The sequence below is a fragment of the Urocitellus parryii genome, chromosome 2 (assembly GCF_045843805.1).
Source record: "Urocitellus parryii isolate mUroPar1 chromosome 2, mUroPar1.hap1, whole genome shotgun sequence".
NCBI classification, from domain to species: Eukaryota; Metazoa; Chordata; class Mammalia; order Rodentia; family Sciuridae; genus Urocitellus; species Urocitellus parryii.
In genome coordinates this window covers 9534984-9550908 of record NC_135532.1, presented here as the reverse complement: position 1 = coordinate 9550908, position 15925 = coordinate 9534984, and the positions used below count along the sequence as shown (strand labels likewise).

The window sequence follows — 15925 nt, the reverse complement described above, 5'->3', positions numbered from 1 at the left end:
TGATTGGAGTCTCTGGAAGTAGGGGAGGGGAGAGGAAGGAGACTCAGGAAGACAGCATGGAGTGGCAGTGTCCAGGACCACAGCTAATAGCCATCCTGAAAATGGCCCTCACAAGACCAAGTCCATTAGTGCAACAATTGCTTTATGTGGGAAGAGGAGTTGTGAAGGTGAGGATGGGAGTAGGGTTTCAGCTCCATACTCTTTACATTAAGTAAAGTACTCCTCAATGAGTATTAAAAAGTTCCTAGACTTAGGAAATGTTTACTACCTTTCCCTATGACACAAAATACGGAGCTATTCTTTGTTTTATTTGCAATCATGGCAACCTGTATTATGCACAATTGTTTTTCTCAACAGGATAGTTTTCCCACTTCCAAGTCTTGGCTTCGTTCTTTCTACCTGTCCTTAAACCTCTGAATCCTTCTCAGATGTCAGTTCTCAACCTGTAGATCTGAGCATGGGGCACCCTGACTACTTCATCTAATTAGATCCTTCCCCAGAACACCCTCTCCTCCACCATTCTCTACCTTACAATTCTCTACCTCTACAAACGTATAGGACTTTTATTTCGGTAGTTTCTTATTAATTTGTTCCTGCCCATATGCAGTGACTTTCTGCTCCATGTTTCTGAGCTCCATTATGGAAGCAACTTTGTCAGTTCTATTCACCAATCTGAAGATAACACCTGCAGCAGGGCCTGGCATATTGTAAAATTTCCATAATTATTTGTCAAATTAAGGATTTGCAAGTATACAGCTATATAAAACCTCCACCCCTAAAAGTTGCAACTTTAAATTAACAAGTCAGATTTTAAAAGCTTCCTGGGGCAATTGTTGTGCAGAGTACATAAGAAATAAAAAAATATTCTTAATATATTTCTCAAAATAATCTTTACATAATTAATTAATTATATTTAATATAGAAGTATATCAATATATATCAATGTATAAATTATATAATATAAATTTTTTATATATTTCCTAAAATAATACTTAGGTACTCAAATAATAATACAGAGCTAAATATAATATAGAATTGTATATATCAATATGTAATGTGCATAATAGAAGATTTTAATATCTGCTTAAAGTTAACAATACTAATGAACTAATTTCTTTTTGACACACAAGATCTATGTCTATATTTTTCTCCACTAAAGAACATATTTCTTTCTATAAGGAAATATAAGGGAAACAAAAGGAAAGGTTCTGAGGAAATTGCCCTCTAACTTTTCTACCATTCTCCCACCAAAAATAAGGTAATGAAGTGAACTCAGATGCAGTTTGGTATCATCTCAGGTTCATGACTACCAAGAGAGCAGTCAAGGTTGAAAACAGAAATTGACTATTAGAGAGCTTTGATATTTTTGTACAGTAGAAAAAATACACCCCATCTTTTCTAAGATTAAAAATAAAACTATCTATTAAGTATAAAGCTAACCTTCCTTCATCACCCAATGTCACACATAGGGTTTGTTGTCCACATTTATAATCTACTTGCTATATATTTAAAGAATGCACTTAATAACTCTGTGTCATTGTATCAAAATAAGTCTATTTAGAAGAGAATGCATTCATATACTTTAAAAAGAGATGGTAAATTCAGAGCTTGCTGTTGTGAAAACTGTACTTCAAATGACACTCTAATTATAAGAGGGGAGAGGCCAACGGGTTCGCTCATGACAAGGTGGAGCTCCACCATCAACAGTAATCAGAGCAGGAGACTTGTCATAGCACAGGTGTGCTGGGGAAGGCTCTAGGCTAAAGCAAAAAGCAAAAATTCAGTTTTCCTAAAAGCTTGTACTCTGGTGGGAAAGATCATTTCCTCCCTACTCTACAAGAAGTTTCTCCTCTGCCATTTATATAATTGTATTTCCCTTAGGATGTGCACTTTGACATTTCTGATGTTTGCCTTTTAAGGTTGAAACTAAGAGCAAGTCATCCCTAATTTCTTATTGAAACAATGAACCACTGTCCTCTTAAAATATTTAGTGTTAGTCTTTGTTTTAAAAATAAAACCACATATTAAAACTTTTGGTCATGAACTTGTAAATGTGTGAACACACATACATTCGAAAAACATGCAAAACATATGCTTCTCTTCCCTGTCTTCTAGCCACAGGGCCCTTAAACAAACACAGCTGAGCACGGAGAATACAATGTGCCAGGCAAACGCATACTCCCATTAACGTAAATACATTCTTCTGTTTCCTGCCAAGCCCACTCGGTTATGAAAAGCAAGCAATCCCCATGTCTCTTTCAAAACACCCCACATGCTCCTACAACAACCACCCTTAGCAACTGCATGTGGAGACAAGCAAGAGAGGGATGACGACGGGCTGGGCTCCATCTCCTGAGTGGGTTGCCTTCTCAGACCCTGACATTCTAAAGTCAGCAAAAGGTCATGCTGGACGCTAGTGGTTTCTCAAAATAAAAAGGATGGTAATAATAATAACAACAACTATAGAAGGTGACTATTATGGTCATCTGCATGTAGTCATTTCTTGTCTGTTCATGTAGTTAGAGGTTTTTAAATTAAAACTGTCTCATATTAGGGATTTACACTTCTCCAACACCCCTCTCCCCCTCAGACTCATCCTTCTTGGGATTCACTGTGCCCTGTCCCCATATCAAGATTTGATGAAGGGACTTCAGAGCTAGCTCTGGGAGCCTCTATCTGATAACAGCTCTCCGGTAAATCTCAAACTAGTTCCTTAGTTCACTCCCCCCGACACACACACACACACTCTGCTCACTTCTTACTACCGCCCCTGCTGAGTGCACCATAGGGAACACAGCAGCACCTGACCCCAGGAGGTTTCCGGAGGCCAAGCGAAGCCAGGCACCTAGAAATTCCTGAGCCTCAGATCATACTGTGAGCCGCTGGAGCGATCCTAGAGTTGCAGAGAGGAAGATCCCTTCCCCCGTGTCCTACAGTCAGACTCCTCGCCCAGGGAAGCGAGGAGTCTGGGAGTAGAGACAGGTTTCCCAGCTCCGGGCCCGCGGGCGACTGGAGAGCACGCAGCCAACTTGCCAGCTCTTGGCGGGGTTGAGTTATCAGGGCTACAGGTTGCCTGACAGCAGATTCACAGCTCCCCGCGGAAGGCGCTCGGAGGGAGACCTGGGGGGTTGGGGAGGGGTGGACAGCCGGGATGGAGGAGGGAAAGAGGGCGGGGATGCCCGAGCCCGGTGGAGCTCCAGCCGGGCTGGGGAGACCGGAGCCAGCCGAGGCGCACCTCGCAACAGTGACCCACACAGACCTTGGCGCCGCAACCTCCGCTTCTTGAGGCCGAAGATGCGCACTTTGGAGAAGATATCCACCAGGTTGCCATTGCAGAGCCCGCGGTTCTTGCTGGGGCTGCTCCGCCTCCTGCTGGCAGAGGGCCGGTCCCAGTGCTGCTCCCGCGCCTGCCGCTTCTGGCGGATCAAGCCGCTGGCGATGGCCGCGGCCATGGTGGTCCAGGGAATGGGTCCCGGGGAGGGAGGGGACAGAGGAAGGGGAGCTGGGGGCACCGGAGAGGAAAGGGGCGGCGCAGACCAAGTCTCGCCCTCGGGAAAGCAGAGGGAGGGGCGGTGTGGCGGGGTTGGGGAGAGAGGTCTGGGCTCTCAGTCCCGACTAGGACCCATCGCCCTGTCTACCTAGCGCGGGGCCAGGCGCGTAAATGCGCCCAGGGCGCAGCGGGGTGAGCCCCAGGAGCCCGAGGTCCTGGCCTCCGCCTCCCAGACGCGTCTGAGTCCTGAGTCCAGAGCGGGACTGCAGCTGCGGGCGCTCCCGGTCACCCGGAGTCGCCCGAACCCTCTCGGGGGTCGCCACCGCAACAAGCTCTGTCTTCTTGCCCGGCCCGCCTCCCCCGCGGGAGGTAGAGCCTGCGTTCCTTCTGGAGCACCGGGTGGAGGACGGGTCCGGCAGTGTCTCTGAGGGTCCGTGGGTCCAGGGCGTGCTGGACAGGTCTCAGCGCCCGGCTCTAGCTGCCCTCGGGCAGGTGCCGCCGCCGCTGCCGCCGCCGCCTGCTCTCGGCTTCTGCCGGTGATTGTCAAGTGCTTTGGAAATCAGCATCTGGAGAGAGCAATCTTCTCCCCTGAGATCGCTAATCAAAGCGCTGCGTTCCCACCCCACTACACCCCCACCACCTATGTGGTCTCCCTCCTATGTATCTCTTTAGAAAGGAAAAAAAAAGTATTTATAATAATGATTTAAAATAATAAAGCGAAAGCTAGAAAGGATTGCAGGGGGTGAGGTGATAAAACGCCTAGCCAAAGCAGGTGGAAAGGAAGGAATATCGTGCGCTTTTTCTTAGAAGAAACTCGCAGGTTTCTGAGGCCGCGGCTTAGCTGAGGCTTCTGGGTCTGAACGTGGCTTCTGGTCCACAGAAACTCTGAGCAGCGGTTGGAGGGCGAGGTGGTTTCTGCTCTCCGGGTTAATCCCTTTAGCACCAAAGTCCCCCCACTGCTGCTAGGAGGTGGGAAGAAGGAGACCAGGAGGGAGGAGAGTATGTCTGGAAGAAGGAGGTGCCTCTGCTCCTCACCTAGTCTACTCAAACTTGCTGAACTCTCCCTTCCTGTGCTAGGAAGGGTAGGTTTATCGTTTTGAAACAGCAACACGGAGCAAAAAGAGAGAAGAGAAGCAAGGCAAAATGTTATTATGTACTATGGAAAGACCCCATTCCCCAAACTCCTGGCCAGCCCTTGGAGCAGGAAATGACAGCCGCTGTTCGCGGATGGAATCAGCAGCTGGATAGGATCAATGTCCAGGAGAATATTGAAGAAGACAGGACAGAAATATTGGGGGTATGGGAAAGGGGAAAGAAAGAATGTCGCAGCATTCTAGTGATAGCAAAAAGCAACCAGACGGAGGACACTCTAATATGAACTGCCGTCTTTTGGCAAGCTCTGTTACGGAGCAAAGCCATATGAACTGTGCCTGAAATTCAAATAGAACAGCTGCTGCCTCCTCCCTTCGGCTTTCTGCCTGTGACCTGACAGTGCTGTCTTGGATAATATGAAAATATGAAAGTCCAAGAGGAAAGGAGAGGATGGAGGGCACCTGCAAAAAAGGAGGTTGGGAGAGAAACACTTCATGCTCGGATGAACACTGATTTTGTGGTTTCTAGGATACACTGGAGTGGCTGAACCAAGCGTGGCTTTTGCTCCAGGCTTCTTCCCTATATTTTACTTATCATCACAGGAAGGTAAAGCAAAAGAAATGTAAAACGAGAGTTCTTATAATTCAGTGCAAAGACAGAGAAAGAAGACTCATTTGATAATCAAGAGACTTGTAAAAATCTTCTCCGGTGACTGCAATAGAGCTGAAAGGGGACACACACTGCACAGACAGCCCTGGGAGCAGTTCTGAACCAAAACATACTTTTTCTTTGTCTCAGAAATAGGCAGAAAGTACTACAAAGACTCGCCACCAGGCAAGCAGGAGAAGTGCAGCCAAGAACTGATCACAGGAAGGCTGGACACCTGCTCCACACACTTATTCATGGCCTCTCCAAGAAGCAGGAGCTGCTCCGCTGCTATTTATTATGTTTACTCTATATTTACTAACAAGTCTCCTTTGGGGAAGAGAATTTTATCTAATGGGGAGGGAGTGTGAAGATTTGGGTTCAGTGCAGATGATACTGACTTTAGGATAATGTATAACATTTAACATTAAAGGGCATATTCTGTAAATTTATTTTATTCACCTTGCTGTTACATCTAAGAAAGACCTTAATTGCTTAAAGGAATATAGCAGCTACTTTGCCAAAGATTTGCAGTTTCTAATTACCAGAAGATAGTAAAAAGTGAGGAAAATGGGATGCTAATTATTTTTGATCTTCTTTTATGACTTTATTTTCTATTTCATATGTCTTTGTTCTTCCATTTTCAGTGAGTATGTATTTATGTTGTATTGCCCTGTACCTGCCTATAAAGAGGGGAGCCATCTATACAGAGATGGACATGCCTAATAAAATGCCTATTAACATATATCTGTCCTTTTCTGGTTCACTGAAAAAGTTCCACTGAACATTAAGAGCCATTACTCCTGACTTTCATTATTGAGGAGAAGCCATTTGGGCATTTTAGAAGTTCTACTTTAAAATTTCTGAATGAATTCGTGATTAAAGCAAATAGTTTTATCTAAACCTTCTTGATGTGCTTTTTATCAAAGAAGTAAAATGTTAAGTGACCTTTTAAATCTACTACAACTCACCAGCACACCTAGTTTGTTTTTAAAGATTTTTTAAAACTTTGGATGTATGTGCCAAGTATGTTAATTTGAAAAGAATGAGATTAAACTTTGTGTTATTATGACTACATTTTCTTTCCTGGCATGTTTTCATACTGCAGTCATTTCCCAAATCTCTGGGTTGGGGAGGTACACAGGGAGGTGGTCTCTTGGCTCCTGCGGACCCTTTCTTGTGTTCACCAACCTCCACATGAGGCTGAAATTCAGCACCGCGGACAGGGACCGTGCCCCTGGCAGTTCCCCAAGCAGAGGCCAGTATCAGGGATTTCAAGAAGCTGCCTGTGACAGGTCTCGGATACTCTTCCCACTTAAACGCAGTTTTTCTCCACCACCACCCTCCCCCCTTTTCTTTCAAGATGGAATGGTAATTAATCCTTACAACTTCTAATGACGTTAATACCACACCTTGGATCACAAAGCCTTTCTGCTTTTTCGATAACAGAGAAACACTCTGCTTGCTTTCTTGATGCTTTCAGACCCCTGGCGCAGCGCCTGAACATCAGACTCCTGGGTCTAGGGGTATCTATTCAGATCGTGAATCTCACAAACCTCAAGAGGTCGTGTCTCTTCTTTGTGGTTTCTTATATTAATAGGAATTGGGGGAGACAGGAAGAATTGGAATAATCAAAGTCTTTCAGCTTACACCCTGCATTTTCCCTCTTACCTCCCCCAAAACGCTGGTTAGTTGTTTACAGATGGAGATAAGTGAAAGAAAACGCAAGAGAGCCATCTGCTGTCTTAAGCTGTGATAATAGAGCTTGTGAAGCTAGGTTGAAAAAGGATTCCAGCGCGAACAAATCCAAAGGTTACTATAATTCAGAAAATGATTTCTCACTCATCAGAACCTTCTAAGGGCTATTAATTTCGCCTTTGACGTTATAAAGACACGCACACATGAATGGAGTGCTGTCCAGGTAGTGTAGCTCCAGACCAGATGGGAAGGAGTCTGAATTCATTTCAGACCGTCTTGGTATATTTCTTGATTCTACAATTCCCTGCCTGTACGGTGACCACTACAAAGTTGCTTTGTTTCTCTCAGTCTCAATTTCCTCTTCTTTTAAATGTAGATAAGAAAATCTGCTCAACTATGTTTAAGGTAAATATACTAGTGCAGCATGTGGTCTGCTGCTCAACAGATGACCCCTAATATTATCACCATATTCCATACCCCTCATTTCTATCTTGTAAATTATAATTATATTTATAATTATATATTTAAATATATATATGCACATAAATATGTGTGTATATGTGAGTATCCATATCCATGTATATTTCCTCACTTTCTTAACAGATCATGACAAGATTTTAAAGAATCAGAAATTTAAGGAAATATCTTACATTTTTGGTGAGAGAAGTCTAAGTTCAAACCTGAATCATTATTTACTAGATTTGTGAACTCAGCCCTGTAAACCGATTTCCCCAGCCAAAAGACTAATAATAAAAACATTGTCTTTCCTCTAATAAGCTATTATGAGGGCCTACGAGAAAATACTTCTGAAACTGACAAATGTCACATGGACATCAGTGCATCGGAAGGTAATTTGTTCGCCACTTCTCTGTGCTAGAAGATCTCCTGAAGTTGCTTATGTCCTCTTAGACTTCCACCTGCCTGTGTTGTTCCCTCTATCTGGAATGCTTCCTTGACCCTTCTTCATGCTCCTCTTGGTAATATAAAGCGGTGGCTACGACCACTGTTGGAGCATGACAAATAGAGCTTTAACTGTGTCCACGAGCCATTCATTTAACCTCTCTGAGCCTCAGTTTCTTCTTCTGCAGAACTATCCTTATTATGAGAATTTAAGAACATATATACTAAAGTACTTACAGCTGTGCCTGACACAAAATGGAAAATTAATAAACAGTAGTTGTAGATAACCACTTAAATCTTCATGATAGGTATTAATTAATCCAAGGGTCAAGTCTTTACTGGGTCAGTATATATGTTGATTCTGTAGGAGAAAATCCAACTGATTTTTAAAATTAAAAAAATAGAAATAAATAGAGCTTTGGGCTCTGTCCTCATGAAGTGTACAGTCTGGCTTAGCTTTCAACAGAGATACCTTCTCTGGAAAATCTTCATGCTATCCACCCCAACATCACCATCTCCAATTAACACCAAATCTTGTGTCCCTTCTAAATGTTTCCATTATGCCTATATTAACAATTAATGCCATTTAGCCTAACAGAAGCTAGAATGATATCTTCTACAAAGATGCGCAACTGGCACCTTATATGTCACGTGGTCAAGACCGAACCTCCTCTTCTTACAATCTCCCCTGTCTCTAGAATAGCCACCCTTGTCCCTCTCATTCTTTAGGCCAAAAGCTTTGGCTTCACATTGATCTCATTCTTTCTTTACCACCCCCACTCCCATTTGTACTCATCCAAATATATTCACCCAATTTTTCAAAATATACCCCTAATATGATGTCTTTCAATATCTTCACAGCTACCTTCAAACCATCATCATCTAGACTACCTAATTGGTCTCTTGAGATCCACCTTGTTCTTCTTCATATCCCCTCAACATTATAGCCAGAGCATTAAAGGTAAAAAGCAGATGACATCACAACCCTGCTCAAAATTCTACACCTCTATAGAAACTGCAATCCTCACAGTGGCCCCCAGTGTCTGGTGTTATTGTGTTTGACCTTGGCCTTCATTTGTTCTCTGACATCATCATCTCTCTCTCTCCCTTCACTCACCCCTTGCTGATCCTCAACCCACCTGATACCTCCTGTGGCAAGATGTAACTGTTTGTTCCCTGACTCTCACCTCCTCCAATTCTTTGCTTAAATCTACTCACTAAGCTATTCAAAACCACAGACCACAAACAGAGACAATCCCTGCCCTCCTGGCTTTATGGTTCTACATAAATACTCAGGATTTTAAAAATTTCTATGTATTTTCCTTACCTATTCCCCCCCTTTACAATATAAGCCAATGAGGCTTAGGTATCAGCCTAAATGTAAAGACAAAGTATTATCTCATCTTTCTTTGTTCAATGACACATATCCAGAGCTTAAAATTGTGTCAGCAGAGGAGGTGCTCAGTAAGTATTTGTTTATAGAAAAATTAAGAAGTTGGATGCATGGACAGACAGTTAATACCAAGTAAATGGTACAGAAAATCTTGCTTAGGCCAGTCTGTCAAGGATGAATTACCCCATGGTGCTTGATGTCTTTAAGCAACAAGACATCTAATATTCCATCTAGATTACATACAATCTCAACCCTATAAGTGGGATAAAAAGAGCACTTTTGCCTTTGCTTGATGGCTTAAGCTTAGCCAGACATGACGTCATACAGTTTGAGCCTGAAAGTCAGTAGGGCTTTCTGGAGGCTGTGAACACTGACCTCTCTTGAACGAGAGAGAATGTCACCACTGGTCCTTAGGATTCAGCCCCTACCCCACCAAAAACATATTGTTTTCTCCCTTGATTTTAGGTTGCCCCTTTTTGAATTTGCTACATCCAGGCCATCACAGAATTTGAAACCATATGAAGATATTTTCCAGATTTAACTATAAACATAAAAGTAAACGGATCCTAAGGGAAGAAAACATAAAGAAGAAAGCACCTTACTAATATTGGTTCCATTATTAAAGGGGGCACTTTGCCCTTGATTTCTGAGTTTCTATGATGTTCTAGGTGATTTTGTTATATATATGTCTTGAATTCCAAATAGATAATTTTTTGCATGGTTTGCTAAAAAAAGTCCAGTTTTTATTTTAATTCTTTTTCAAGTAAACAAAATATTCAAAGGACATATATTGTACATTAATGTCTATATTAAATTCTCTCACTTGTTATTTTTCACAAAGTAATAATCTGCCTGTTTTTCTTTAATGTCTGCCATTGCAACAGGCACTATTTCAACTTTCCCAAATTCATCAATTCTAGGAAACTATTAATTTAAAAGGCATCATTATTTTACATATCAAAAAGGAAAAAAACCTCTTTATTAAATTATATCATTCCATGGATTAGTCTACTAATTTCAGATGTTTATACATAAAAGAATTTTCATCTTAAGATCAGTGAGATATGGTATAATAACATTATACTAGTCTATAGATGGCAATTATAACTTTGTCAGCCCTGTTGTGCTCTCTGTTTTGTTTAGATACCATATATCTAAACAAAAAAAAATATTTTAAGTGAAAAAAAAAGATTTTAAGTGCTACTGAGCACCTGTATTTTGAAACAACTCTCTGTTGTTGATATTTTAATTTCCACAACTCCTAGTAGCATGGAACCAAAAAGGCACATGGGGTGAAAATAACTCTTCCACAAATATTTCCTGTGTATGTATTTTATCATCTTCATACAATGAGTTGCTCATTCCATTTCATCACATGGTTTCTTCCTCTATGTCAATCACTTTTGAAATTCTTAAACATCTCCTAAATTAAGGATAAAATATAGAGTTCAACATTGATTTTGCAGAAACCAATGTATTACAAGCTAGTTTGGGGTAGGCTTCAGCATGATGAAAAGTGTATATTGGCATTTATTTTCATCTTCTCTTTGGGACTAAAAGCTTCTATTTGAAATGTATATTTCTGGAAACGTGGCCAATATCGATGTCTCTTGGTTTTACTAATTTGGAAAAACACCAAAATAATGTTAACAATGCTCTTGACACAAACTTTCAACTAGTTAATTAAGACTCATTATCGTCCAAGTACAAAATCATATTTTATTTTTTTCTATGATAGTATTATTGACCTTTATTTAAGATTCAAAGAGTAATCTAAAGCTATGTTAAAGTATTTCAGAGTTTCAAAAACTAAGTAATTAATTCTATTAATGCTATATCAGTCTTGTTGATTAACTTTGCTGAATTGATTTATTTTTAGTAAGCAACAGATTTCCATCTATTAAAGAAACCTGGAAGGAATTTTATTGTTGCTTGATATTTTGATTCAATAAAGAAAAAACTGAAAACTATTGGTACCAAAAATTTGTGAGCATCTTTCCCTATAGAAAAATACCAGATTGATACTAACAGATGGCTTAACTTTACAAATCTAGTATATTTTAAAAATCTGGCTAATAAGTTGGAAAAATATTCTTAGCAGTTTCCAGAATTCTATATTAAAGTGAATTTATAAGGTGGAAAGAATTCAGTATCAAAGTTGTGAATATTTACTTATCTTTCCTTATTATAAGTTAGTAGTGGAAGATAATAATGCCATTAATTTTAATGATAAATCAGTGGATTTTAAAAGATTGTTGAATATCTTAGCAGACAAAATATATTATTCACTTTCCAAAAATGTTTTAGATAAAAATTTTCATTTCTGATATCAATGCAAATATTCTGCTTATGCATATGATACAACCTTATCTGTAATTTAACATTATAATTAATTTTTATTCAATGATTATTAGAGTATCTACCTTAATAGGAATTAAATGTCCTAGATTGAGATTGTCCTTGCATTAGTGTATATGAGTTATGTACATATATAAACATGTGCATCTTCATACATGAACACACACACACGCCAAAACATGTAAATAAGTTTCTGATTCTTCACAAAGATAATTATGAAGCATTAGTGATTTCCAAAGAACAACGATCTGCAAACTTCCAGTTCCCAATGTTATAGTTCAAAACTGTTTTCATTACCACCTTAAGAATGTAGGCTTAATATATCCAGAATACAGAAAAAACCCAAAAAGTGCAGTAGCAAAAAAAAAAAAAGACAAAAATCCAAAATAATCTTACTTGAAAATGGTCAAATTATGTGATTAGACCTTTAGACATTTCTCAAATCAAGATACACAAATTGCCAACAAGTATATGAAAAAAATGCTCAACAGTACTGGTCATTAGAGAAATGCAAATCAAAAAATCACAATGATACACTATCTCCACCCAGTCACAGTGAATTTCATTAAAAAGTAAAAAAATAAAAAAAAAAATATTGGTGAGGATATAGAGAAAAGGGTACTATTAATAAACTCTTGATAGGATTATAAATTCATACAGCCATTATGAAGAACATTATGGTGGAGCCTTAGATAACTCAAAGTAGAACTGCTGAGATAGGGTGTAGCTCAGTGGCAGGGTGCTTGCCTGAAATGTGCAAGGCCCTGTGTTCTATCCCCAGCACCACTAAGTACATATAAAAATAAATACGAGTAGAATTTCTATACCAGCCAGGCATAAGACTGCAGGGTGTATGTAAAAAGGAAATAAAATCAGCATATAAAGAGATCTGCACAAGCACATTCATAGCAACACTCTTCACAATAGGCAAGATAAGGAACACTGGGGTGTCCATCAGGAGATGAACAGAGGAAGGAAATGTGATATGTATACACAAGGGAATATTAATCAGCCATATAAAAGAATGAAATCCTATCATTTGAGGCAAAACAGAAGTAGTAGATGTTATGTTAATTGAAATAAGCAGGGCACAGAAAAATGAGTAGTGCATATTCTCATTCTACTGTGGATGTCAAAACAGTTTATCTTAAGGAAGAGAGTAGTGTAGTAAGCAGTGACACAAGTAGAGGGAGGTTAGATTACAGACATCAAGACCACTTCGAAGGGAGGCATCAGCTTCCATGCTCCACAGCATGGTGGGGTGATGGTAGTTTACCACAACCCATCACATATCTTATGAAGAACTAGGAGAGAGGAATTCAGAGGCTCTAGAGATACGGACACCATATATATGTAAGAAGATGGAAGTGCCAATTACCCAGATTTGGTCATGTATGCACATGTGTTGAATGGTCTTGCTGTACCCCATATGCATGTCAAATTATGTGTAAATGAAAAGGAAAAAAGAGAAAATAAATGTTTCTAGATAATAGTAAAGTGGAAATGAAATTAATGTTAAGTGGAGGATATATTCAAATCATAATTCTTTCTCTTTGAAATAACACTATGTATCTCAATTTAGGAAAAATCTAAATGATATATGTGTAATGGTTTGTGAAGTGCTTTGAGATTGAATGAAGTGGGTGCTATGATGTCCATTCAATGGGAGAGAGAATTAAGCCCCATGAATGTTTCATGGTTGCCAGATTTTTACTGCTAGAAAGTAGAAGAACATAAGCAAACTCTTGTTTTCTTTACTATACTACCTGCCACCCAGAAGCAGTTATTTGGGATCTGGCTATCATAGCACCATGGGTAGAATAAGTACCATCATGTGAAGCTAAGGGCTTCTAGCAGCTTTGAGAATAGGTTTAGGGTTATCTGTGATTCTCCTTGAAAATCATTCTAAAAAAGTTGCACATGTGAAATTTTATAGCATCAGGGGTCACAGTTTTTATCCAACTGTTTAAGAAATCTATAACCAAAACCAGAAAAAGAACCCATGCCTGCCCAGGGAGATGAAGAAAGAATGAGAATATTTAAAGCACACTCATTGCGAAAAATTTGAAATATAATAATAAATGATAAGTACAAATAATCTCTAATCCCAATATTAAACTTTTTTACATTTTTTCCATTTTATTAAAAATACCTTTACATGAAAAATTTCTACAGTGTTTTTGGCACAGTTTAGTGACAGCAAAGTTACAATTGAGATTAAACACCAGTGTATCAAAGGTCACATACTTCAGTCATATGACCTCAAAGTTCATCAGGGACTATTATATTCTATAGTCCTTCCAAAGCTCTCTGCAACTCAGAGGTTGCTTCCCTCTAAATCTTGCTTTGCAGTCTCTAGTCCCTGAGAGAAATTAGCATGTAGGATTTCAGGAAATCCAGCTAAATACAAGAAGCCTTGGAGTTCTGAAAAAGTAGCTATTAGTCTGAAAAAAGCAGCTATCAATCTATCTGTGATCTTATAATCTACATTTGAAATATGTATCTGAAACTTAATTTCCAAAGTACAGGCACTTAGGGAAATATGATAATTATAAATCTATGACTTATTCCTGAGCCTAGTTTCCACTTTAAGTATAAGCATTGAAAGAAAAAAAAAAGTATCTTTAAATTTTCTCCAAATCTTTTTCAGTAGCCTATAGTAACAGTTTCCTGTTGCTTCTATAACAAATTACCACAAACTTAGTTGGTTAAAAAATACACACATTCATTCTTTTATAGTTCTAGAAGTAGGAAGTTCCAAACCAATTTCGTTGGATTAAAATCAAGATACCAATAGAACTTTGGGGAGGATTTGGGGGGAAGAATCTGTTTCCTTGATTTTTAAAAAGTCTTCTGGAGGCCACCCCCTGGGGCCTGTGATCCATTCCTGGTGGTTCCTTCCAGTCCTGATTCCATTGTCACCTCTCCTAACATGGACTTCTCTCTGCCTGCCTCCCCTTATGAGGACTCTAGCAATTTCACTGGGGCCTATCAAGAAAATCCAGGGTCCTTAACACAATCGCATCTGAGAAGGTCCCTGTACCACACGAATTCATATATTTCACAGGTTGCAGGGAGAAGGAGGCGGGCAGCATTGAAAGACTCCTATTCAGTCTACCACAAGGGACCCACATGGAAAGAGAACTCTTGACTAGCACACCGTGGTGACCCCCTGACTCTACCACCATGGCCAGTTCCAGGATGCCAGCTTTTCCGTGAGTCCTGTCCCTACGCACGGGTGTACCTGTGCACCTATGAGTTCTCTAGAGAACATACAATATGTGCTCTCTCTCTCTCTCTCTCTCTCTCTCTCTCTCTCTCTCTCTCACACACACACACACACACACACACACACACACACAGACACACACACACACACACACACACACACACACACACACACACACACTTTTTTAAAACCCCAGCCGTTTATTTGACTGAGTCTCCGGCTCCTGTAGGCTCCTGTCTTCTCAGTTCTTTACTCCCTGCTCAGAGTGACATGATCATTTTCTGGACCTCTTTGTTTCTTACCTACTTTCCTCAATTCCTTAGAATTTTAATTATTATGTCTCTCAAAAGAAAAGAGAAGATAAACAAAGTGTAGCATTGTCGGCCCCTCTGGAAGAGGGCTGTGATGTTCCCCTGCGCATCGTGAGAATGCATTTCCTAAGTCCCACATAAATCCTTGAAGAATTTAATTTCTTGAGTTTATAACATGGATTTCGTGAGATTTAGGGCCATAGACTAGAGCTAAATAAAACTAAAGCGCCACATGTGATGCTCTACAAAATGAGATTTGGGGCCTACGGCTATCACCAAATGAAGGAAATCGATTTTGAAAGTCTTTTTTTCCCCCATTCCTTTCTCATTTTTGATGTAGCTTTAGGGGTAGTAGATAATTGCTCTTTCCTCTTAGAAATCTAGACTGGCTCCTTAGGTAAGAATTTGCCTTAACCACCTAGTATGGCTACAAATGCAAGGTATTGTTTCAGTGAAAGACTTTTCAAGGAATCAAATATATTTCCAAGAGTTTTATGTCAACAGGGGAGAAAGCACCTCAGGAAAAAAAAATAAGCATTTGAAGCAGAACATCATGGGCACATTTTAAAGAACAATTTTAGGGCTGTAGAAGATGCTCAGCTCCCTAAACTCCTCTTGCCCACTCTTGTGCTCCCTGGCTATTTTTGTGTTATTATTCTCTACCTTTCTCAGATCCCGACAGACATTTTAAACTAGCTTCCGGAGACAAGAGAGCACAGTGGTTAAAAGAAATGGGTCAAGAACGAAGTTATTCTACTTGGCAGGTTTTCTTCCATATCATATATACATATTTGAGAGCCTAAGACATA

The 15925-nt window shown here is 39.9% G+C and overlaps 1 protein-coding gene across 3 annotated transcripts in view; it reads right to left on the bottom strand.

Moving 5' to 3' along the window:
- Fgf14 (fibroblast growth factor 14) overlaps window positions 1–15925 on the bottom strand; it is a 629845-nt gene that overhangs the window by 203464 nt on the left and 410456 nt on the right. Inside the window, exon 1 of one of the 3 annotated variants that reach the window (XM_026399836.2) lies at window positions 3260–3452. The exons of the other annotated variants lie outside the window; for them this stretch is intronic. Coding sequence (XP_026255621.1) covers window positions 3260–3452 — 193 coding nt within the window. Of the gene's footprint in view, window positions 1–3259; window positions 3453–15925 lie in introns of those variants that run through there. 3 annotated transcript variants of the gene reach the window in all.